At 36.8% G+C, this 24,400-nt stretch overlaps 1 protein-coding gene across 1 annotated transcript; it reads right to left on the bottom strand.

The window, feature by feature from the left end:
- Positions 1-21,387: 21,387 nt before the first annotated feature.
- LOC113350303 lies at positions 21,388-23,784 on the bottom strand. Its single transcript, XM_026594423.1, has 3 exons — positions 23,112-23,784; positions 22,458-22,748; positions 21,388-22,214 (listed from the first exon to the last, which is right to left on the bottom strand). The coding sequence occupies exons 1-3, from the start codon at positions 23,782-23,784 to the stop codon at positions 21,388-21,390; spliced, it is 1,791 nt and encodes a 596-aa protein (XP_026450208.1).
- Between the last annotated feature and the right edge of the window lie 616 nt (positions 23,785-24,400).

Here is a 24,400-nt window from a genome sequence, read left to right as displayed (position 1 = left end):
CTAGCAAAACCAACTAATATCAGGTGTGGGGATTAGTTTTTCCAGTTGCTAGACGTCTCCCTTATATAGTTTTCCTTTGCAATCTAAGTTACCTTGGTAACAAAGCATTCAATATTCACCGTTAGATGAAAAACATGACTTATCCAAGCTAATATCTTTCAACAGTTAGATCGAAACTTAGCTTGTCTTACAGATAAATGAAATGTATTCATTTAGGTTTGAGTAACCGTACCTAAACTTGTACATTAGGTTGGTTCACAAATAGTTAACCAATGGTTCGCCATATGAGCACTTTCATATATATTAACCGTATTCATCTTTCTCATAACTAGTTCAAATGACTCATAAGAACTAGTTCAAGAGTTGTTCAATTGCTTAGATCTTTATACATAGACACAATTGAAACAAAATCGGTTTGATTCACTTGAATCAATTCATGAACAATATAGTCACGGTTTGCAAAGATTGCATTCCTTATTGATTTATTGTTTAAGTTCATGAACTTCCGATTTGAGAAATATAACCAGCTTAGGTACGCGTACGGGTACGTGTACCATAGCTACCGGACTTGAGTTTGGAAACTCAACATAAATTTTCGATTGAATACTTTCGTGGGTACGCGTACGGGTCCGCATACCTAGGTGACTGGTTTTTAGTTTGCAAACTTCACAAACTACAACAGAAATTTTTGGTATGAAAACTTCCGCCAGTACGCGTACTTAACCTGTCTCCTTCACCAATACCGCATGCACACATATGCAGGCACTTGGTTTCTAGTACATGGATTTATACACTAATGTGCGAACACACTATATATGCTTATATCCATAGTTGGTTACGTAATCTCAACTCCACATTTCAATCATTGAAACATTCTTCTATAATGTTATAATAGTCGTTAGACAAAAAGAATCGACTATCGTCATCAAAGCTATTTTCAAGATTGAAACGTCATCATGACTTTCCTCACGGGTAAAGATGAAAATGGCTAAGCAAAAGCTTACCAAGACATATTTCGAGAAAAAGATAGGCGAGTGAACTCGGCTCGAAATAGCAAATGTGTATGTATGAAAACTATCATACTTATATGAATTTTGTCTCAAGAGTAGGAGATAGAGTAGATAGACTTTTGAGTGACAGATGAGTTCAAGTCTCCACATACCTTTTGGTCGGATGAAGTTCCACTGGTTCCTTGAGTAGTTCTTCTTCTTCGTAAGATAATCGCCATGGAGTCTGGAGCTCAACTATACCTAACTATCCTAGACCGAGACTTAGTCATAAGTAAACTAGAAATCAAGACATATAGTTTTGATCACTAACATTGACAAACATGCTTGGGATAGAAACACATGCGAGTTCGACCGAGCAATGCTCTAACATCATATATATGTGGGGAACCGATCCTAGTACCTAGTCAACCGAATTTTGGAAAGCTAGTGTGACTGTGCACAATACTCACATGGAAGGTAGAACCGAAACTTTTTTTGGTAGAACCAATAAACCCATGATTGTGATTGAATGTTATTTGATCAATCGCATAGTTCTTAAAATTCAGATTAACCAATTCTAAACTTGTTTGGAAGTGTAGAAAATCGGTTTCAAGGTTGTAAGTGTGAAGGAGAACTTACAAAGTAAGTTACAAAGTAAGGATGTCGACATACTTTGAACACGTGTTATGAATGTTTATTATTTAATTGTTCAAAGTCATTGCTTAATAGCTAAGGGAAGAGAATCGCAGGATCGAAACATAAATAAGTTAAGAATCTTTTAATTAAGGTATTTAACTTCATTTTATAGGGAAATAAGAATTAGTAATGTGCATTTACTAATTAGAGATTTTCCGAGAGATTTCGATCATTATATTTGGACAGGGCATTTCCAGGAATTATGAAAACCGAATTTGTGATTTAATGAATATCTTGAGAATATTTTCGGTTTTGGAAATTCCTTGGTGTCCAAACTTCCTTGTCTATAAATACTCGAAGTTTGCCTTTCGAGCAAAATAATCCTTCGTAACAACAAGCTTCCTCTTTGTTGTGTTGTTACTAGTGTAGTCACCTATTCGGAGAGGAGAGTAACCTAATTAGGCGAAATCTCTTACGGCCGCTCAGTTTAAAGTCTTCTTTGGGATTGAGAAGCTCTAGCGTGTACCGTTGGTGGGAAACTAGATAATTGCTATTTATCTTTTATTTTCATTGATTTGATTGACTAACGGTGGTTGAACTTTGATTGCACCTAGTTTGTTTATGCTTGAGAATCTTCTCTTCTGATATAAGATTCACTCAAACTAGTTCAGAGTTTCAACATGGATCTTTAGACTGTTGTTAGTTCTAAAGAGGATCTTCTGATAATCCATTGTTAACAGACTCCGTTCTGTGCGTGATTGATCACAAGAGATTCAAGTGATTGTGTGCAGGTGTTTATTGAAAATCTAAGAAGATTTGAAGACGAAGAAGATATTGAAGATTTCTGATTTGTGGGTTCATAATCTTTGGTGTGTACAATACTTGTTTCGGTAAAAGAGGGTCCAATTAATAATCGGTTTATCTTTGTGATAGATTGGATTGTTTAATTGAGTAGATCGGCATCAACACAATTCTTTGGATTAATAGTGTTGTTGGCTTAATCTTAAATGATTACTTCGGTAATTGAATATAAGATAGATCTAAGGACCCGACTAAGGAGTTTATGTTAAGATAAACAGAAGAGCCTTTGTCCAACTCATATCACTTGGTTGAGTAGAGTTGATACCAAAACAGATTTGTTGTTCCTTTACTGTTTGGAATACGAACCAAAGGAATTGTTCCAAATACGTGACTAAGGTCGGAGGCATGGGAATACAGACGGAACTAGGTGAACTATAGGTTTAGTTGCTTGGTCTCAACTATACGAAGTTAGGTGTAATTTTGTGTAGCGGCTTAATCCTGAGAGTATTCAATTCTGGACAAGGTCCCGGGGTTTTTCTGCATTTGCGGTTTCCTCGTTAACAAAATCTTGCTGTGTCATTTACTTTATATTTCCGCATTATAATTGTTTTATTATAATTAAAGTAAATTACACAAACGTTAATTCATATTTACTTGATAAGTGAATCCTATTGTGTTTGGTTAAGTCCGAACCTTTCTATCAAGTAACGTACTTTGTTATTGTATTGTCTCGATCTAGTATCCGTAGACGATCACACAAAGTGTGAACCGATTAGTTGTATTGTCTCGACTCAGTCCATAGACAATCACTTTCGGAGAAAGGACTTATATGTAGGAAATTTTTTAGCTTGAGGTATATTTGGGTACCCTCGCCTTTTCAATTGGTATCAAAGCAGGCAAACACGAAAAGATCTAACAATCTGTATTTGGTGCGATCCAACCTATAAGAATTGAATCTAATGAATGATTCAGTTAATGTAAAGCAAGACATCAAGATTTTTAAATTAACACTTGATGATGATACCTACGAATCAATATATGAAGATATCATCGCTAGAGATTCTACTACACAAGTTAATCTTGTTAATAATGTAGAAAACGATGACGACTGGAAAATACGTCTACAAGAAGGGTTAGATGAAATTTCCGATGATGATGACTTAGATTTTGAACAGGAAGTAGAAGAGGATATCTCAGAATACTCTAAACTGCTGGATCCTTTGAAAAATGAAAAACTGAAAACTTCGGATTTTATTGGTTTTATGACTCCTCTTTGTCGTGAGAACAAGAAACTGAGGAAGGTTTTTTAAGGATATTATATTGGTTACTGCACCAGTGAGTATCTTCTTAAAGATCGTACAAACTATCTAAATTCTAAGAAATTAGAATGTGAAATTCTTCGAAGAGAACTGTCTTTATCAAAAAAGAAACATTCTGAATCGGAAGCAATGCTTAATTCTCGACAAATACAGGGTCTTGAAGAAAAAGCCAGTGCTAGTCTCTCTCAAACAAAATTGTTATAGAAAGAGCGTGATGTTGCTCTTAAAAAAATTCACTTGTTGGAATAGAAACTTGTTGAATCTGATGCAAGGATTAACTCTCAATAAAAGAGTTTTGAAGAGAAAGAAGGTGTATATTGTAGGATCAGAATCTCGCAACAACAGTATGAATACGAAACTATTAGCAACCTATTGCGAAAGCGTCGCAGAATGATCTCAGAAACGACATAACAGATAATGTCATCTTCAAATTAAGAAAGGTATGGCGATTTTGCGAAGATTAGAAGACTTGCGAAATCAACATTTGTAAGCTCGCGAAAGTGCCGCAAGACAAATCCGAAAATAAAGGATAGATTAACTGTCATCCACTATGAAAGACTCTATATAAAGAGCCGATCAGCTGTAAGGAAGAGAGAGATCTTTTTAGAGAGAGGAATAAAAAACAATTAGGAGAGAGAAAATCAAGAGTGGTTGTTGTTCTTAATCCCTTTATCTTTTCTTGTAAGATTGTTCAAAGATTCATCAATAAAATTAAGATTGTTAATCCAAAAATGAGTTGAATGTTAATGAAATCTTGTGAGGGGTGTAGGATTTCCTGCAACTACATAATGGCGCTAGAAACAGGGACTGAAGGTTGAAAGTTGAATATTGTTGTTGAGATTGTTCAAATCAAGAAAGTGATTAAACAAATCAGTGAACCAGTTAAAAGAAAAATGATTAGAGTCAATGAAGATGACAAAAGATTGGAGTGTAATATGATAAAAAAAATAATGGTTAATGAATTCCATGAAAACATCAAAGGAAGGATACATAAACGAGATTTTGAAGGAAGGAAGGTTATGGCGGTAGAAAAGACATCACCCTTGAAAGATTGGGAAAAGCAAAAAATCACATTCATGGCAGCAGAAATACCAAAAGAAAATTTGAGCCACACATCTCCATTGGTTAATACAATACCTATTACACGAAAAGAGAAGGGGACAACAACAAAATCCACGGAAGAAGGTATATTGAACAGAACTTTAGTCGATACAGGAAGTTCAGTGGATATAATATTCTATCATGCGTTCAAAGGAATGGGATTCAAAGATGAAGAAATGTCTTGTTCAACATATCTTGTTCATGGATTTGGAAAATCCACAACAAAACCTAAAGGAGAAATAGTGGTGCGAATTCCACTAGGAGAGATCGAAACACAAGTGACACTATGCATAGTGGATATCAAATCACCATATAACATGTTGTTGGGGAGGCCATGGATACACGCAATTAAAGCTGTAGCATCAACGTTGCATAAATGCATCAGTTTCCCCATGCCAGATGGAGTAGGTGAGATTAGAGGAGATATTGACAATGCAAAATTATGTTATCAAATTGAAGTAAAGCATTATGAAGGACGAGCAAAAAAGCGACAATTTCGCAGAAAAATAGCAAAGGAGGCAAAGAAAGAAGAAGAATTTAGAGTGTACATGATAAGAGCAAAAGAAGGTAAAGGAATACCCAGTGAAATTTCGGAGGAAGGAGATGGACCTGCGAAGATGATAAAAGAGCCAACACCAATGGGAGAACCCAAGGCCAGTTACACTGCGGCAGAACCAACAAAATAAGTAAATGTTGGGACTATAGAAGAACCCCTAATATTGAGGATCGGAACCAAGATGGATGCAGAAGAGGAAGAAAAAACTGCCAATCTTTTGCGGGAATATAAAGATATTTTCGCGGGGAGCATGGATGAGATACCTGGAATAGATCCGTCAATTGCATGTCATAAGTTGGAGATTAACAAGAATGTGAGACCATTTAAACAGAGAATAAGAAAAATTGCAACGACCTACCATCCTCAAATAGAAGAAGAATTACAGAAAATGCTTGAGGCGGGAATTATAAGAGAAGCTAAATACCCAGAGTGGATAAGAAACATGGTTGTTGTTCCAAAAAAAAATAAAGGGATAAGAATTTGCATAGATTTCACTGATTTAAACAAGGCTTGCCCTAAAGATAGTTTTTCATTGCCGGATATTCCTCAAATGGTTGAATCAGCAGCGGGAAATGATAGAGTGTCTTCTTTAGATGGGTACAAAGGTTATAACCAAATCCCTCTCGCTGAAGAAGATCAAGAGCATACTGTTTTTTTCGCTCAAAGAGGTTTATACTGTTATACAAAAATGCCGTTTTTTTTGCGAAATGCAGGAGCAACGTATCAAAGAATGGTAGAGAAGGTGTTCGCGAAATGGATACACAAAACATTAGATATGTACGTGGATGACATGTTAGTGAAGAGTAAAGAAGCCAAAGATCATGTACAAGATTTGAGGGAGATTTTTGAACAGATGCGGCATTATAACATTAAACTGAACCCTAAAAAATGCATTTTTGGGGTTGCATCGGGAAAATTTTTAGGCTACATTGTATGAAAAGAAGGAATACAAGTTGATCCAGAAAAGGTACAAGCAGTTCGTGACATGCCAACACCAGCAACGATAAAGGATGTACAAAAATTAAACGGACTTATAGCTTCGCTAGGAAGATTCATTTCGCGATCATCAGACAAATGTAAACATTTTTTCAATATACTCAAGAAGGGTGCGAAATTCAAATGGACCGATGAATGTGAAAAAGCTTTTCAAGGGATCAAAGAACACCTTATGAATACATCTATTTTACAACAGGCAGAACCAGGAGAAGAACCATTGATTTATCTTGCGACAAATCACATGCTTTAAGTGTTGTGTTATTGCGAACGGACGCAGGAGTGGAAAAGCCCATTTATTACATCAACAAAACATTTAATGCTGCAGAGAGGAATTATTCAAAGATTGAGAAGCTAATTTTAGAATTAGTATACGCCGCATTTAAACCTCGCATATATTTTCAAGCACATAAAATAAGGGTGCTAACAAAAGTACCAATTGAATCTGTGATGAAGAATTCAAAAAGATCAGGTAGGGTGGAGAGATGGAATGCACAAGTAGGACATTTCGAAATCAAGTATGAAATATTATCTTCACCAAAATCACAAGTTGTCGCAGATTTCTTAGCAGAATTTCCTTTAGAAGATGATGAAGCGGTGGAGGAGATGATGGATATAGAAGAAGAGCATGGAGATCCAAAAGACTTATTAACAGAACCAAATAGATGGGAGATATTGGTAGATGGATCATCAAATGGGGAAGGCAATGGGGTTGGAATTGTTTTAATTTCGTCAGAAGGAGAGAAGATGGCTTTTTCATTCAGATTGGAATTCACATCCACTAATAACGAAACGGAATATGAAGCTGTGGTACATGCCTTAAAGTTCGCAATAGAAATGAAACTAGAAAATGCCAGGATCACTAGTGATTCACAGCTAGTTATTCTCCAAATAAAGGGAGAGTACACAAATGAACCATCCTTGAAGAAATACAAGAAGCTCGTTGAAGAATTGTCAGCGAAAATCCCAAAGATAAAATGGAGGCATATTTCAAGGAAGGATAACAGACTCGCAGACGCTTTTGCTTTCATCTCAAGCATGATGACAGATCCAACTGCGAGATGCATAAAAATACAGACACTTCTGTCACCATCAATCAATAAAGAAGAAGAAGAAGTGAACGTAATGATGATAGAAGGTGGAGAAGAAGAACAAACGAAAAATATCGCAGATTGGAGAACAAAACTTCATGCATATTTGGCGAAAGGAGAAACACCAAGAAACAGATTGGAAGCACACAAGTGAAAAAGCCGCGCAACAAATTATGAATTAAGATATGGGCTGCTATACCGAAAATCCTTTAATGGACCATCACTCAGATGTTTGACACGAGAAGAAGGACAAAAAGTGCTAAAAATGTTACATAGTGGGGATACTAGCAATCATAGCGGGGGAAGATCTTTGGCACATAGAGCAAAAATGCAAGGCTATTACTGGCCATACATGCACGAAGATGCAAAACAAATATCAAGACGTTGCGAAGATTTTCAGCGGCACGAAAAGAAAATACATGCACCTGGAGCACCATTGTCATCTTCAACCAGTGTATTGACTTTTGGAAAGTGGGGCTTAGATATTGTGGGGCCATTTTTACCAGGATCTGGACAAAGAAGATACTTAATAGTCGCAACAGATTATTTCACAAAATGGACAGAAGTAAAGGAAGTACAACATATTCGCGAAAAATATATCTTTACATTCATATTCGAAAATATCATTTGCAGATTCGGAATTCCCACACAGTTGGTATCTGATAATGGGAAACAGTTTGAAGGACATAGAAATGTTACTTAATGCATTTAAGATAAAATGTGGAAAGTCTACTCCTCTGTATCCACAAGCTAATGGGCAGGCAGAGGCAACAAACAAAACAATTGCAGATATATTAAAGAAGAAATTAGAAGGACATCATAGAGCATGGTGCGAACAAGTACATAATGCAGTATAGGCTTATAACACAACTAGGAGAGAAGCTATTGGAATGTCACCTTTTTGTTTAACATACGGAGTTGAAGCGGTGTTACCAACAGAAGTTGTTATTCCGACGACAAAGAGAGAAGCTTGGGAGAAAAATCTTAGTGCGGGTTTGATCTTAAGCAAACTTGATGAGTTAGAAGAAAAAAGAGAAAGAGCTTTACAGCATATGGAGAATTATCAGCGAAGATTAGCCCGAGAATATAATAAACGTGTCAAAGTACGCGAATTTCAACCAGGAGATTTAGTTCTGCGAGAGACACCAATATATCAGCGAGAAAATGGTGGAAAGTTAGCGAAAAAATGGGATGGACCTTACATCATTAAGGAGATAGTTGGGACATGAGCTTATAAATTAATGGATCCAGAAGGTAGAGATGTTGGTCATAGACTTGACAGACCATGGAACAAATTGTACTTAAAGAGATATTATCCATAAGAAGCTTTGAGAAGTTATGTATGACGCAACAAAACGATTGCGAATAAACATTCAATGCAAGAATAGTTGCGAGATTATTCATATCAAAACAAGATCATGATATGCGAAACTTTCACAAAGATAATCAGAGAACAATGACAAAAGAGAAAGGGGCGAACCTTTATGGCGTACACCCTAGTTCGTTAATAAAACTTCGCAAGAGGCAAATGTAAGACCTAAAGTACGTCATATAAGGGGGTACCTGTTGCATGGCTCAGGAAAAGGCTACACCGCCACCAGAACCTGAGTCATGGAGATTTGGGGTCAATAAAGCCCATCCGGGAGAGGCACCTTGGATTCTCAGCTTAAGCATATGACTTAGGTTGGGCGACTAAGGTAATAAGGACTCTCCCAAGGAGTGCAGAATCTGACCAAGGCGCCGAGGTACACGGTTGAGTCAAGAGTGCCAGGGGCGTCTGGAGCGTACCTTTCCATTCTTGACAAGTCTTGGCTTATACTGCACTCGTCCCGAATAAAACCCCACTTAGGGTCCAGTCTCGTAACCATAAACCCTATAGGTAAAAGGGATAAGAGGATGCGAAAACAACTGGTTGTCGTTAAGACCGGATGGGAGGAGCCAACCTTGTATGGTAGAGGTACGCCTCCTTGAAGGGGCAACCAGGGGGGAGATAAGGGAAGCACCCTCCATTAGGGAGCTGATAAGTGTCTTAAGACGCAAATGTCATGAGCTTTTTACTCGCAAGGGTATTAAGGCTTGTCATATTTGTGCGAAAATCCTGAAGACACAATAATACAAAAGAGAGAGATAAGACGATATCAATGGGTTTTCGCATGAAAGTGCAAAGACGTCCAGCGATTTCGTCGCACGATGACAATGTCATGGGGCTTTATTTTTGCAAGAATATTTAGGCCTGTCATATTGTCGCAACAATCCTGAAGAGGAAATAATACAAAAAAAAAGTTAAGGCAAGATCAATGGGTTTTTGCATGAAAATGCAAGGACGTCCTGCGATTTTGTCGCAATGACAAGAGGTGGCATAATAAGACCTTTAATTAGGAAGGCAAAATAAGACCACATGAAAAAACAAAATATTTATAAATATTCATAACAGATCATTTCTCGCAAGAAAGATAATGAGAGGCAAGTATGGGAATCAGTAAACAAGAGGCATTATCTTTCTCGCCAGCAAAATACTAAAAGAGAAAATTGTTCCAAAGTTGGTTGAAGAATATTATTCGCAAGAAATAATAAAGATGAAACAGTTCAAGAAGATAGAACTAGATAAGAAGCTCATGCTTCAGTATTAAATCCAGTAGAAGGACACAATGGACGCTCTTCGCCAATGTTCTCATTATCGCCATCCTTTTCTTCATTTCGATTCTGATCTTCACCAACAATAATTTCTTTGAGAGGGACTTCTTTTTCGCCACCATCTTGATTATTTCCAGCAATTACTTCTTTATAAGGGATTTCTCTTTCGTTTCCATCTTGATTAGCACCAGCAGTTGCTTCCTTAGAAGGGATCTCTTCTTCATCTTCCAAAAGATTATTCTCTCCACCACTTTCATAATCATAATCACTGTCAGCAGGACGAGGAATTTCATCATCATCTACTTCCAAAGGTTCGATTGATGTAGGAGGAAGAGATTTGGACAATAAAATATCATTCACAAGAACTTCAGCCCGGAGATGAACTTAACGAAGAAGTGCTCTCTGATGATTCCTATCTTGAATATCCTTAAAGTAAGCAAGATAATCAAGTCTTCTTTCTGCTCGGTCGCGAGAACCAGTAAGGACAGAGACGAGTAGTGCATTTTCTTTGCAAATTTTGGCATATTTAGCCTCTAAAACAGAAATGGAGGAATGAAGATTTTTCTCAGACTCTGCGAAAAGTAGAATACAAAATTTCAGTAAGATGAAGAACTCAAAAAGGTATGACAAAGAAAAGATAGTTAAGGAAGTCAAACTGTTATGACTACCTTCCTTTTGCGAAATAAGGTGTTGAGTCAAGGTCAGACAACTATTCTCCCAACGATCCATCGCATCATCAAATTTATCTCCAACTAAACCTTTAAGTCGAGACTGAAGATTTTTCTCTTTAGAAATAAGAAAGGCATTTTTCTTCGCAAGTGAAGAATAAGATTCTTCTAATTTGGAATAATGTTCTTTAAGTTGGTTCTCCTTTACACTTAAAGCTATTCTACCTTGAATGAGTGTATCTCTTTCAGCGACATATGACTATGTTACTTCTTTAAGTTCATTTCTCAAAGAGCGAAGATATTTTTCTTGGTCATCACATACTTTCTGAAGGATGCTAAGTTGTTGAGAAGATATCGCCATCTTGTTTAAACAAGTTCGCTTCTCTTGAGATAGAGTTTTATTCTCATCTGATAAAGTTTCCATCCCTTGATTAGCTTTAGTTAAAGAATAAGAGAGGCGAGATATTTCATTACTTAATAAATTTTGCCTCTGAACTAATTGGGTATTTTCATTGGTAAGATTATTTATATGATCAACAGAATATGAATAGAGGTTATGTAATTGGTTATATTGATCCGTCAAAATCTCTTTATCAACGGGCTTCTTCAACAGCAGATTCAAATTGATATCTCTCCATTATTCGTTTCTGGTTTAAGTCTTAACATGCGAAAAAGGGATTTCAAGGACAATTAAATATGGAAAGGATAAAATCATTAGAAAGGCAAATTGAAGACACATATAAGGAAATCATACCTCTCAGTTCATCATTCTTCTTGCGAAGATTGTCGCGATCCAGTGAAACATTCTGGAGCTTTTGATTTTCGAGACGAAGAGCATTACACTCTAAAGTCATCATTTGGAGATTCTTATTGAAGGTTTCAACCTCTTTTTCCAAAGCTGTTTGCGAAGCAGCTCTGTCAGAGCCAAAATACTTACTCAGAATTTCGAAAACACCAGACTTGACAGGATCAATGGGGGACTTCTTAACATCATACAGAACCTCAGACAAAACTTTGAAAGCAATATCTATTCCTTCCACAGTTTCTTTCGAAAAAGGAAGAGGCTCAGGTAGAGAACTGGCAATGATATAAGGTTGGGAAACATTATCAATAGGAGGAGAAGAAGTTTCATTCACATAAGGATTAATAAGGGGGGTTTCAATCATTGAAAGGTCAGTTGAAGGGATGAAATCTGAGGCAACCTTTTCGCGAATTGGAGATAATGGTTTAACTTGCGAAGATGTCGCAGGAGATTTTGAAGGGATAAGTAAGTGAAATGGAACAGAGGTTTCAACGGTTTTGAGGTGGCGATATTTCTTGATAGGTTTGTTGGCATCCTTATCACGCTGCGAATCACAATCCAGATAAGAAACAGAGGCAACAATATTGTTATTAGAAAAGAATGGTGTTTCTTACTACCTTATGATCCACAGACTTTCTTTTGTCTACAACAACCTTATGCTGCGATTTGGGAATATTAGGGTTCTGAACCGTAAATATGGTGTTAAAGGCGTTTTTGCTGAAATAACAACAGTATAGGAATCACATAAACATCATCAAATAAGGCAGTAAGCAAGATCAATTTCAGCAAAATCCATAAGAAAGAAAAAAAAACTAACCTCGATGAATCCATGGAAAACACCAGCAGGAAGATTAATTCGTAAAAATTAAAAAGGAATAAAATTACGAAAAATGAAGATCTACAGAGGGAACAATATGGAGATGAATAAGAAATTAAAAAGATTGAAAGAAGAAGAAAGAAGAAAAAGTTGCAATGGCGGAATTTGCAGAAGAACAATGAGGTTGCAGGGATGATGAAGAGAAAGTAAAAAAAAAAAGGATTAGAAGAATATATATAGAAAAAGTTTCCAAAGAAGGTAACCAAATTTAATGTGAAGAGAAGATGTGAACGGTTAAGAAATAACGGTTCCAAAGACGTGTCAAAAAATAAACGGAAGGAAAGATACATATAAAAGATTCATCATAGAAGAATGTGAGAAGATGAGTAGCTGCGGCATTTCTCATATCATTCTCTCCTTCGCAGAGAAGACATGAGAAGAGGCAAGATGTAGGATCAGAATCTCGCAACAACAATATGAATGCGAAACTATTAGCAACCTATTGCGAAAGCGTCGCAGAATGATCTCAGAAACGACATAACAGATAATGTCATCTTCAAATTAAGAAAGGCATGACGATTTTGCGAAGATTAGAAGACTTGAGAAATCAACATTTGTAAGCTCGCGAAAGTGCCGCAAGACAAATCCGAAAATAAAGGATAGATTAGCTGTCATCCACTATGAAAAACTCTATATAAAGAGCCGATCAGCTGTAAGGAAGAGAGAGATCTTTTTAGAGAGAGGAATAAAAAAAATTAGGAGAGAGAAAATCAAGAGTGGTTGTTGTTCTTAATCCCTTTATCTTTTCTTGTAAGATTGTTCAAAGATTCATCAATAAAATTAAGATTGTTAATCCAAAAATGAGTTGAATGTTAATGAAATCTTGTGAGGGGTGTAGTGTAGGATTTCCTGCAACTACATATATCTCTCACGAGAAAAACACCTTGAGGCCTATCTAGCTGGTGCTCTTGATAAAATCAAGACATTGGAAGAAGAAAATTTGAACTTGAAAAAGTTCAGTGATAGCACAAACTATTTAACCTAAATGTTAGAAGAAAGTAGAAATCATCGTGATACACGAGGATTGGGCTATAAGGGAATAGATGCTTCAAATATTAGCAAAGAGGTAAAATTTGTTAAAGCTACAAATTCTTCTAAACCAGAGGCTTCCACTGATGACAAAGATATATTTCTTATAAAGAAGAAAAGTCTGTCAAGTCTAAGAATAGTGTTCAACCAGCAGTAATCAAAGAAGGCACTTCTGCTAATGTCAAGAAAGCAACAACATTAAAAAAGGATAAGAAGAAGAAGACTCATCGAGCTCCAATACAAGAGGATCCAAAAAAAAGGTAACATTAAAACTCATTCTTCGTATATTTATACTAAGCATTGTTATTATTATGGTAATAAAGGACACTTGCAATGGGGATGCAAAGTTCGTAAGATGCAAGATGCACTTTCTATTGCAATGGCTACGTTTTCACCTCATAAGAACTCAGATCGGTATTGTCCAAAGTTTAGGCAAAAGAATTATTATAATGATAGTTCAAATTTTGCATATCACTCGACAAGGTCATTTCATAAAAGACCCAATTATATAAAGAGAGATGACTTTTTAAATGCAAAAACAAGATCTGATGTTCCAAATTGGAGAAAGGGTGTTTCGAAAAATATTCAAAAGGACAATGATCCTAATGGTATGAAGGAGAAAGCTTCTCCTGCGAAACCCAACTCTAAATGGGTCCCGAAGTCCTCCATATCCAAGCAGGGACCAAAAATTAGTCACAAGAATGACTCTCATCTGTTAATTGTTGATGACAATAATTACAAGAGTTTTCTTGAAAGACTAAAAAAAGACATCATGTCTGAATTCTCTTGTACTAGTGGACGTTGTGATAATGACACTCTTCATCACAAGTCAAAGAAGAAAAACAAGAGATGGAACAAGAGAAAACAAACCAAGCAAGAGTTCAAGAATGATGATTCGGTCTTAGTCACTCGTGACGAACAAGACAAGGATCAACTCAACACAACCTAGTTGTGTTAGAATGTGCATGCTCACCTTTGTGCTCAATCTTATGAAGGGTGAGGAAGCATGCAAAACTGAGCACATGATCTCTCGGTTATTATATAACTAATTAACATCTTTAGGGAGATTTCTTTTCTTCTATACTCATACTTTCTCTATCTATATTTGAGCATTTGATAGAAACGGTAATTTTGAGTTAGTTATGTTGATACTACTGATCATATATGTGTAGCTCTTGTTTTTACGGTTAAAACGAGCCAAAAATCACTGAATTCGGACATCGTATGCAAAAGTTATGTCAAAAACAGTTTAGTGTTGTGATCCGTCACAAGTAACTCTTGGGAACCGAACCTAGTACCCTGTCATAGTGAGGGAACCGATCCTAGTACCATGTCCTAGGGTGGGAACCGATCCTAGTGAGAGGTCCCCATACGAAGAAGTGAAAAAACGTTTTGCCCATAACTTCTTCGTCCGAATTCGGAATGACCTCATTCTTTTTGTGTTGGTTTCGCAATTTAATTCCCTAAAAGATAGAGGTAATTGCAATATTTTATTTCATGTTGAATATTTATGGTGTATTTCAAATTGGTTTATGGGATGTTTGATCTCAGTTTTACTACCTTGATATTCAATCTCATAATGTTGTAAACCCTTGTGGTTTGGGTGACTTTTTGATTTAGCAGGATTAAGTTCTATCCCATGTTGGTATGCTTTATAAAAGTATCATGAGGGGTTCTGGTAGAAACAATATGTGAAAAAGTCATAATATGTTGAATCGGTTTTGGTTTAGCATAAAAGCATATGTGTTTCGACGGTTTTCAACTTTTGCTTGCAATTGTTAAAACCGATTTTCAACCTTTCTCTGGTAAAGGTTGGTTGTTGTTATTCTTTTGTTTTGTCATAATGATGACAACATGTTGATATTTCGATATCAATTCTCCTTGGACGAAGATGCAATCATATTAGAGAAGTGGATGCGAAAATTGAGGTAAAAATCTTGTTAGTTAATTGTTTTCCTGTTTAAGAAAATCCTGAGTTTATATTATATATATTTATTATTTTTTCTTACAAAATTTCGGTGCAGTTGCGGTGTTTTAATGCTTATGTTGTTTCAATTGCTTCCGGTTGAGGTGAATAATTATGCAATTTGATTTATTTGGTTTGTATGAATTATTTATGGCTTAACGAAATAAAAGGATTACGGGATGAGTTGTTTAGTCTAATTCGATTCTGGATAAGAGAAACTAAGTTAATTCTGATCTTAGTTAGACTTATCAAAGTGAGAATTCGGTTATTCAAGTCTAATCGAATGCCTTAACAAGAAATGCTAGTTAACTAACCTAGTACTTGTCTTGTTTAAAATTGAAAGGTCTAAGTTTATGGATAATTAAAACCTGGTGAGAAAAATAGAGTTATTTTTATTTTGGTCTTATCGAATTAAGCGGTTGTTGTTGAACAATCGGTATAGCAAAGGGATTAAGGTGCTTAGTTGATTTTTGTTTTGCTAAACTAAATTGGAAAATTTGTTTCCTTGGTAACATATCAAAATAAAACTACTTGTAGTTTCAGTTTTGATATTGGTTACCAGAACATGATGTGTGGAACCCTCGTGCTTAACTCTACAGGTTGCAAGTCTCTTTTGAGATTTGTAAGATTCTTTTCGTGTTGTCCTTTATTTTTTCGTTTCTTTGTCATTTTGTGACAAAAAGGGGGAGAAATATACGAAGTAAACAAGTGATACTGGCATTGATTTTATATTGATTGGTATCTCTAAGGAAAAGAACATTGGTGCTTAAACGTTTTATCTAAACGAAAGAGTGAAAGCACAAACTAAGGGGGAGTAACATGTCATATGAAATGGTATAACAAAGACGTGAGGATTTAATATCTACCTATCTTCCTTAGGGGGAGTATTTGCTTTGTTATTATAATGTCAACAACGGCATTTTCAAGGATTGAATGTAAGCAGTTTACTGTGTTGTTGAATCGGGAATCAAGCGTATGTGTAATGAATTCTTGTAATTTGTTTATCCATATGATGTAAGAGTTTTGTCACTAAAATTGATAAAGGGGGAGATTGTTAGAGCATTGCTCGGTTGAACCCACCAAGCGTTGGTATGTCAAGTTTGGTTATCATATTTTAGTGAATCAAAACTCATGTTAAGAGTCGCTTGATTATGTACTAGAAGCTTTAAAGTATTAGGATATGAGACATTACAAGTATTTCGAAGTCTTGAAGATGTGAAGAATCAAGGAGCTACAACGACAACAATCATCGTTCCACTTGAGGTTAGTGATATTTGACTTGAACTGTTTCATTCCCTAAGGTATCTTTCAAGTCGTGCATATTGAAAACAAAACTGCGAAGCATATTTTAACTCTAGATAGATATAGTATTAAGGAATACAATACGAGGTTTATTGCTTAACCATTAAACTTTGTGGATAAGACATCACCATAATAATTTGAATGCTATTGTGATTATGTATGGTATGAGGTGAGGATTTCATCCTAGGGAACAATGTTTTACATGTGTTCTAAGGAAGTAAGTTCATAAACTTGTTTGTGAACCGAAAAGGAAATTTCCAAGCGTTATTGGTTTTACTATTCATTGCATATCTTATGAACAACCAATATGTGTGATTGAGTATAACCTAATTTTTGCTTTAATGAATATCTTGAGAATATTTTCGGTTTTGGAAATTCCTTGGTGTCCAAACTTCCTTGTCTATAAATACTTGAAGTTTTCCTTTCTATCAAACTAATCCTTTGTAACAACAAGCTTACTCTTTGCTTCCTCTTTGTTGTGTTGTTACTAGTGTAGCCGCCTATTCGGAGAGGAGAGTAACCTAATTAGGCGAAATCTCTTACGACCGCTCCGTTTAAAGTCTTGTTTGGGATTGAGAAGCTCTAGCGTGTACCGTTGGTCGGAAACTAGATAATTGCGGTTTATCTTTTGTTTTCATTGATTTAATTGACTAACGGTGGTTGAACTTTGATTGCACCTAGTTTGTTTATGCTTGAGAATCTTCTCTTCTGATATAAGATTCACTCAAACTAGTTCAGAGTTTCGATAGGTATCTTTAGACTGTTGTTAGTTCTAAAGACGATCTTGTGATAATCCATTGTTAACAGACTCCGTTCTGTGCGTGATTGATCACAAGAGATTCAAGTGATTGTGTGCAGGTGTTTATTGAAGATCTAAGAAGATTTGAAGATGAAGAAGATATTGAAGATTTCTGATTTGTGGGTTCATAATCTTTGGTGTGCACAATACTTGTTTTGGTAAAAGAGATCCAATTAATAATCGGTTTATCTTTGTGATAGATTGGATTGTTTAATTGAATAGATCGGCATCAACATAATTCTTTGGATTAATAGTGTTGTTGGCTTAATCTTAAACGATTACTTCGGTAATTGAATATAAGATAGATCTAAGGACCTGGCGCAGGAGTTTATGTTAAGATAAACAGAAGAGCCGTTGTCCAACTCATATCACTTGGTTGAATAGAGTTGATACCAAACAGATTTGTTGTTCCTTTACTGTTTGGAATACGAACCGAAGAAATTATTCCAAGTACGTGACTAAGGTCGGAGGCGTGGGAATACAGACGAAACTAGGTGAACTATAGGTTTAGTTGCTTGGTCTCAACTATACGAAGTTAGGTGTAATTTTGTGTAGCGGCTTAATCCTGAGAGTATTCAATTCTGGACAAGGTCCCGGGATTTTTCTGCATTTGCGGTTTCCTCGCTAACAAAATCTTGTTGTGTCATTTACTTTATATTTCCGCATTATAATTATTTTATTATAATTAAAGTAAATTACACAAACGTTAATTCCTATTTACTTGATAAGTGAATCCTATTGTGTTTGGTTAAGTCCGAACCTTTTTATCAAGTAACATACTTTGTTGTTGTATTGTCTCAATCTAATATCCATAGGCGATCACACGAAGTGTGAACCGATTAGTTGTATTGTCTCGACTCAGTCCATAGACAATCACTTTCGGAGAAAACACTTATAGGTAGAAAAAGTTTTAGCTTGAGGTATATTTGGGTACCCTCGCCTTTTTAAGTAGCACATGGACGCCCCTCAGCCGCTCATTCGAATTCGCCTTGGTAACTGTGAAATTAACCTTTGAAGATGATTCCCTCCTTCGGTCGTAAGATAACCATCTTGCTCCTGTCTTGAGATCATGCCATGTGCATGGTCTTCCACCATTAATGCATGGTCTCCCTCTGGGATTCAAGTTCTTTAGCAGCGTTTCACATTCTTAGGTGGCTATTTAAGTTTCATTCTTCACCGAATTAATTCCTTCATTCGTGTGATATTAACTTTGTTTGTTTTTTCTTTTTCTTTGACGTTACTGAGAGTGGTGCAACGTGACCTGCGGCGACTATGATTCCTGGTTCCTTTCTCATTTACTGTAAGTTGTATCCTTTTTTCCTTTTTTTCTTCGTAAGTTCGTAATTAGGTTTGGATCAAGGTGAGAAAACCCTAGAATTTCCGTCCTATAATTTTTTAAGAGAACGGCCCCACTTGTGACTTAGGTATTTTCTCCCTGCACAGGGTGTTTTTGGCATGACTTCTTACGTCCCTGATGACAAAAATTGTGATTACACTTGGAAGAATTTCCACGAAACTTATTATGATCTTTGCACCGTTTGTAGTCGGGTTTCATGGAGTGTAAGATTTCGCCATTGTCCTGCGACTGCCGCTCAGAAGGCCGTTGGTGTGTTTCATCTTCTTGATGAGATCGATGTTAAGAGATTGAAGACGGTTCCTGGCTCTAATCGTCCTCTTCCTTTTGATGATCGGCTGAGGGGCGAACACGACTGGGCTCCCTCTTCTTTGGTAGTTATTGGTCCCTGGGCATATGGGTGGAACTAATAGAATTCTATAAATACGAGAGTTGGTAGTCCTGAACGTTATGGCAATTATCTCCCTTGGGTAATCAATCTTAGTGGTTGTTCTGTGGTACGGTTTCAACTCTCTCATTGTTTCCTTTGCCTCTTAGGTATCTCCGTGACATGACCAATCGCAATCGCTCATTCCTTGATATTTTAGAAATCCGCCGCAGAGTGTGCGCTAATTCTTCCTCATGTTCCCCAAAAGATAAAGTATTCCTATGCCAAGAAGGTATGCCTCCTGTTCCTCGCGTTCTTTCAGTTTCACGCTCGTAAGTCATTTTTCTCATTTTCTTTGGATTATCTTCAGGTTGCTAAGAAAATCAAAGCCTCTGCTGAAGAGTCGGCTGCGTCTGCGTCCAGCCTTGGCGTGATTGGGACCACCTCTTTGATGAACATGAGCATAGAGATTCTAATGTAGTTGTGAGAATAATTCTCGGTATCTTCATTGATAGGCAAAATCCTGATTTATACATGTTTACACAACTAGATAAGGCAAATAAAAGATACACCTAACAACTAGATAAGGCAAATAAAAGATACACCTAACAATATCTAGGATATATACAGAAAGAATATATATGCAGTTACAACCAAATAACAAACACAATAATGTCAAGATATATCATATCTTGACCATATCTTAACACCCCCCCTCAGACTCAAGGTGGTGGAGTACACATCTTGAGTCTGGAAATTAAGAATCGAAGACGAGCTGCAGAGTGAGTCTTGGTGAAAAGATCAGCCACTTGAAATTCTGATTTAACATGTGGAAGAGTGATTGTACCTTTCTTGAAATGATGACGAGTAAAATGACAATCTATCTCTATATGTTTTGTACGCTCATAAAAGACATCATTGTGTGTAATATAGCAGCCTTGTTATCACAATACAGTGGTGTAGGAGCAGAAATTAGAACTCCCATATCACGAAGTAGCCACCATAACCAAATGAGTTCAGATGTGGTGTGAGCAAGTGATGTATACTCTGCTTCAGCACTTGAACGAGAACCACACTTTGTTTCTTACTTCTCCATGAAATCAACGAGTCTCCCAAGAACACACAATAGCATGTAATAGATTTTCTATCTGTAATATCACCAGCCCAATCGGAATCTGAGTAAGCTTGAAGAGTGAGATCAGACTTTGATGAGAAACATAGACCTTGATGAAGAGATCCCTTGATATATCTTATAATTCTGAGAACAGCTGCATAATGAGTAGATCTTGGAGCAGACATAAACTGACTGACTATGTAAACTGCATGACTTATGTCTGGTCTCGTAATGGTCAAGTAATTTAGACTCCCTACTAGTTGACGATACAGTGTTGGATTAGACAATAGAGTCCCATCTGTAGGACTGTATTTTACATTCAATTCAAGAGGTGTGTCATTTATCTTATTGTCAGATAGCCATGCACACTGTAGAATCTCAGATGCATATTTGACTTGTGATATGAAATAACCAGTGGGTGACATGCCAACTTCAATGCCAAGAAAGTAACTTAAAGATCCAAGATCTTTCATCTTAAAACAATCACTGAGATATGATTTGAGTTCAGTAATACCTTGTAGATCACTGCCAGTAATAACCATGTCGTCAACATACAAGAGAAGAATGGCAATTCCTTTTTCTAACGATATGACAAACATATCTGAATCACAGAAGCTTTGTGTAAAGCCATAATGGAGAATTGCATTGCTAAACTTCTCAAACCAAGCACGAGGTGCTTGTTTGAGTCCATATAATGCCCGTCGAAGCTTACATACTTGATTAGGTTCATGAGTAAAACCAAGAGGAGGTTGCATGTAAACCTCTTCTTGTAACTCAGCATGAAGAAACGAGTTTTTCACGTCCATTTGATGAAGCCCCCATTGTCGTGCTGCAGCAACAACAAGTAATGTACGAACTGTAACCATTCTGGCCACTGGTGCAAATGTTTATTCATAGTCAACACCATAATCTTGTGTATAACCTTTTGCAACAACTCGTGATTTACATCGTTCAAACTCACCATCTGACTTGGTCTTAACTTAATAGACTCATCTTCTTCCAACAACTGATTTTCCAGGAGGAAGGTCCACCATTTCCCATGTGCCTGCCTCTGCATGTGCTTCCAATTCATCATCCATTGAATCTTGCCATTCTGGAATGGATGCAGCTTCTCTGTATGTTTTTGGTTCATAAAATGACAAAATAGAAGACAAGGAACAGTAATAGTCTGCATACTTAGCTGGTGGTCTTCGATTGCGAGGTGGCAAAGAATTTTCTTCAGAATCAGGATCTCGTTCCTGAGTTGCACTGTTAGGTTGAGTCGTAGAGTGGTCTTGGTCATCCGTATTTGGTGGATCAACAACTAGAGGAGATGGACTTTCAGGAGTAGATATAGGAAAAGTGCTAGGATTGGATTCATTAGTAAATGGATCAGAATAAGTGAAAGACTCAAAAGATGATGATTTGCTGCTTGGAAGTGACCAGAATGGAACTTTCTCCCAGAATGTGACATGACGAGAGATACGAAGCTTTCTATTAACTGGATCATAACAACGATACCCTTTTTGTTCAATACCATAACCAAGGAAGACACACAAGACATTCTTTTGACCAAGTTTATGACGTTCACGTTCTAGAAGGAGTACAAAACAAGTTGAACCAAAGACTCGAAGCTCAGAATAGTTTGGTTTCTTACCATAGAGACGCTCATAAGGTGACATTCCTCCTATGACAGTTGTTGGGACTCTATTGATGGTGTAGACTGCAGTAACGACTGATTCTCCCCAGAAATTTGAAGGAACTGAGCCAGAAATTAACTGAGTTCTAGATGTCTCTATAATATGACGGTGTTTACGTTCTGCAACTCCATTATGTTCTGGAGTTTCAGTACATGACAGTTGAATAATGGTGCCTTGGGTTTTAAGAAATTCTTTGAATGGATTGGAAATATATTCCCCTCCTTGATCAGCACGAAAAACTTTGATCACTTTACCAAACTGAGTTTTTATCATGGTTGAGAAATCAACATATAACTTAAGAGAATCTTCTCTAGAGCTGAATAGATATACCCATGTATAACGCGAATAATCATCAGTAGAACTGACATAATACAAAGCACCTCCCTTTGACATAATTGGAGATTTACCCCAGACATCAGAATGTATAAGAGCAAAAGGTTCAGTTGAGACAGAATTGCTAAGATTAAAAGAAAGAGCTGGTTGTTTTGCCAGTTTACAAGAGATGCAATTTGGTTCTTTATCTAACCGAGTATCTCCTAGTAAACCCTTATTGATCATATATGAAAGACGAGAAAAGGAAGCATGACCTAACCTAGAATGCCAAGACATGAAGGGAGATATTGACACAAGTGCAGTGGGAGTAGCAGCTACGACATGACTTTTAGATTCCGCTGAGAGAGCAAGAGATTGAAGGAGATACAACCGACCAACTCTACGGCCTATCCCAACTAGCTTCCCGGTTTTGAGATCCTGTATAGAACAACCAAAAGGAAAACAATATGTGTTATAACCTTGATCACACAGTTGACTAACTGAAATAAGATTCATTGTAATATTTGGAACAAGAAGCACATCTGGTACATAGAAGTTATTTGAATTGTTGACCAAGCCTATATGACTTGCAGTTACTGTTGATACATCAGCAGTATGAATCTTAGGGGTGATGACAGGATGAAGACTTTCAAAAAACTTTTGATTAAAAGTCATATGGTTTGATGCTCCTGAGTCGAGAAATCATTCTGTTGAATAAATACCTGAGGAGATAGAGAAGGCAGATGCAGCTGTAGGGTTGTTACCAATTGAGAGTGCTTGTTTAATCATCTCTTGAATATCAGCAAGGTTTGGTGCTGAACCACCACCAGGTACAACTAATGCAGATGAGGTTGTCGATGTTGCATATGGATCTGTTGCAGATGAAACTGGAGCTGCCGTAAATCTGGTAGGTGTATTGAATTTGTTTCCTCCATTAGCATTGATCCTTCTCATGTTTCTTGAGGTTGGTGAGGTGCAGAATCTAGATGAGTGACCAAATTCCTTACAATACCCACACTGTGTTGTGGGTATGTCAGGTATTGTGGCAGCAGGTGATGTATTGGCCGATGGGAGATTGCAGTTCCTTGCCAAGTGTCCAAAGGTCTTGCAGTTATGACACTGTACTTGAGCATTTGAGTTTCTTGGAAAATTGTTAGGGATGGATCGTGAGGGCACAGCAAATACTCCTGATATCTCCGGTGTGATTCTTTTCCTTGTTTCTTTTATAATAAGTTCAGACAAAGCAACTTCCACCGTGGGAAGAGGTGAACAATGAATGACTGATGCCCTAACAGACTCAAACTCATCAGGCAAAGCCATTAGAAACTGAAATAAACGTGTTTCCTCTCTATACTTCTGCCACAATTCCAAATCTACGGTCCATATTGGTTCCATGAGTGCTAATTGATTCCAGATTAAAGACATCTCAAAATGAAAAACAGAAATAGACTGATCATGTGATTGTTTCATAGATCTAATATCTTGTTCGAGTTTATATCTCTGAGCAAAGTTGATTTGGGTGTACCTTTTCGAAAGAAAATCCCATGCATCTTTGGCTACCTCAAAACTTGTGAGTTGCATGCTTATGGAAGCAATGACTGTGTTTCCAATCCAAGTGAGAATCCTGTGATTGTTAATCTCTCATTCTTCTTTTGGATCCTTTTTCTGTGTTTCATTTTCTTTCCCTTTTTCAACAGAACTGCTTGTTGTAGGTTTCTTTTCTATACCATCGACATACTTCCACATACTCTTTCCTTTAAGAAAACTCCTCATGAGGAATGACCAGTGATTGTAATTGGTTCCATCAAAACGGACAGTGATAGGTTGAGAATCTTCTCTTGACATGATTACTATGTTTTCTCTGGGTTGTATTTTCTCTGGATTGTATTGCATCGGAAACTGGTTCTCAGATCTTTCCTAACTCTGATGCCATGATGAACATGAGCATAGAGATTCTAATGTAGTTGTGAGAATAATTCTCTGTATCTTCATTGATAGGCAAAAGCCTGAT

This window comes from Papaver somniferum, chromosome 1 (genome assembly GCF_003573695.1).
Source record: "Papaver somniferum cultivar HN1 chromosome 1, ASM357369v1, whole genome shotgun sequence".
Lineage (NCBI taxonomy): Eukaryota > Viridiplantae > Streptophyta > Magnoliopsida > Ranunculales > Papaveraceae > Papaver > Papaver somniferum.
Note: the sequence above shows the minus strand (reverse complement) of the source record. Positions and strands in the feature narration are given on the sequence as shown.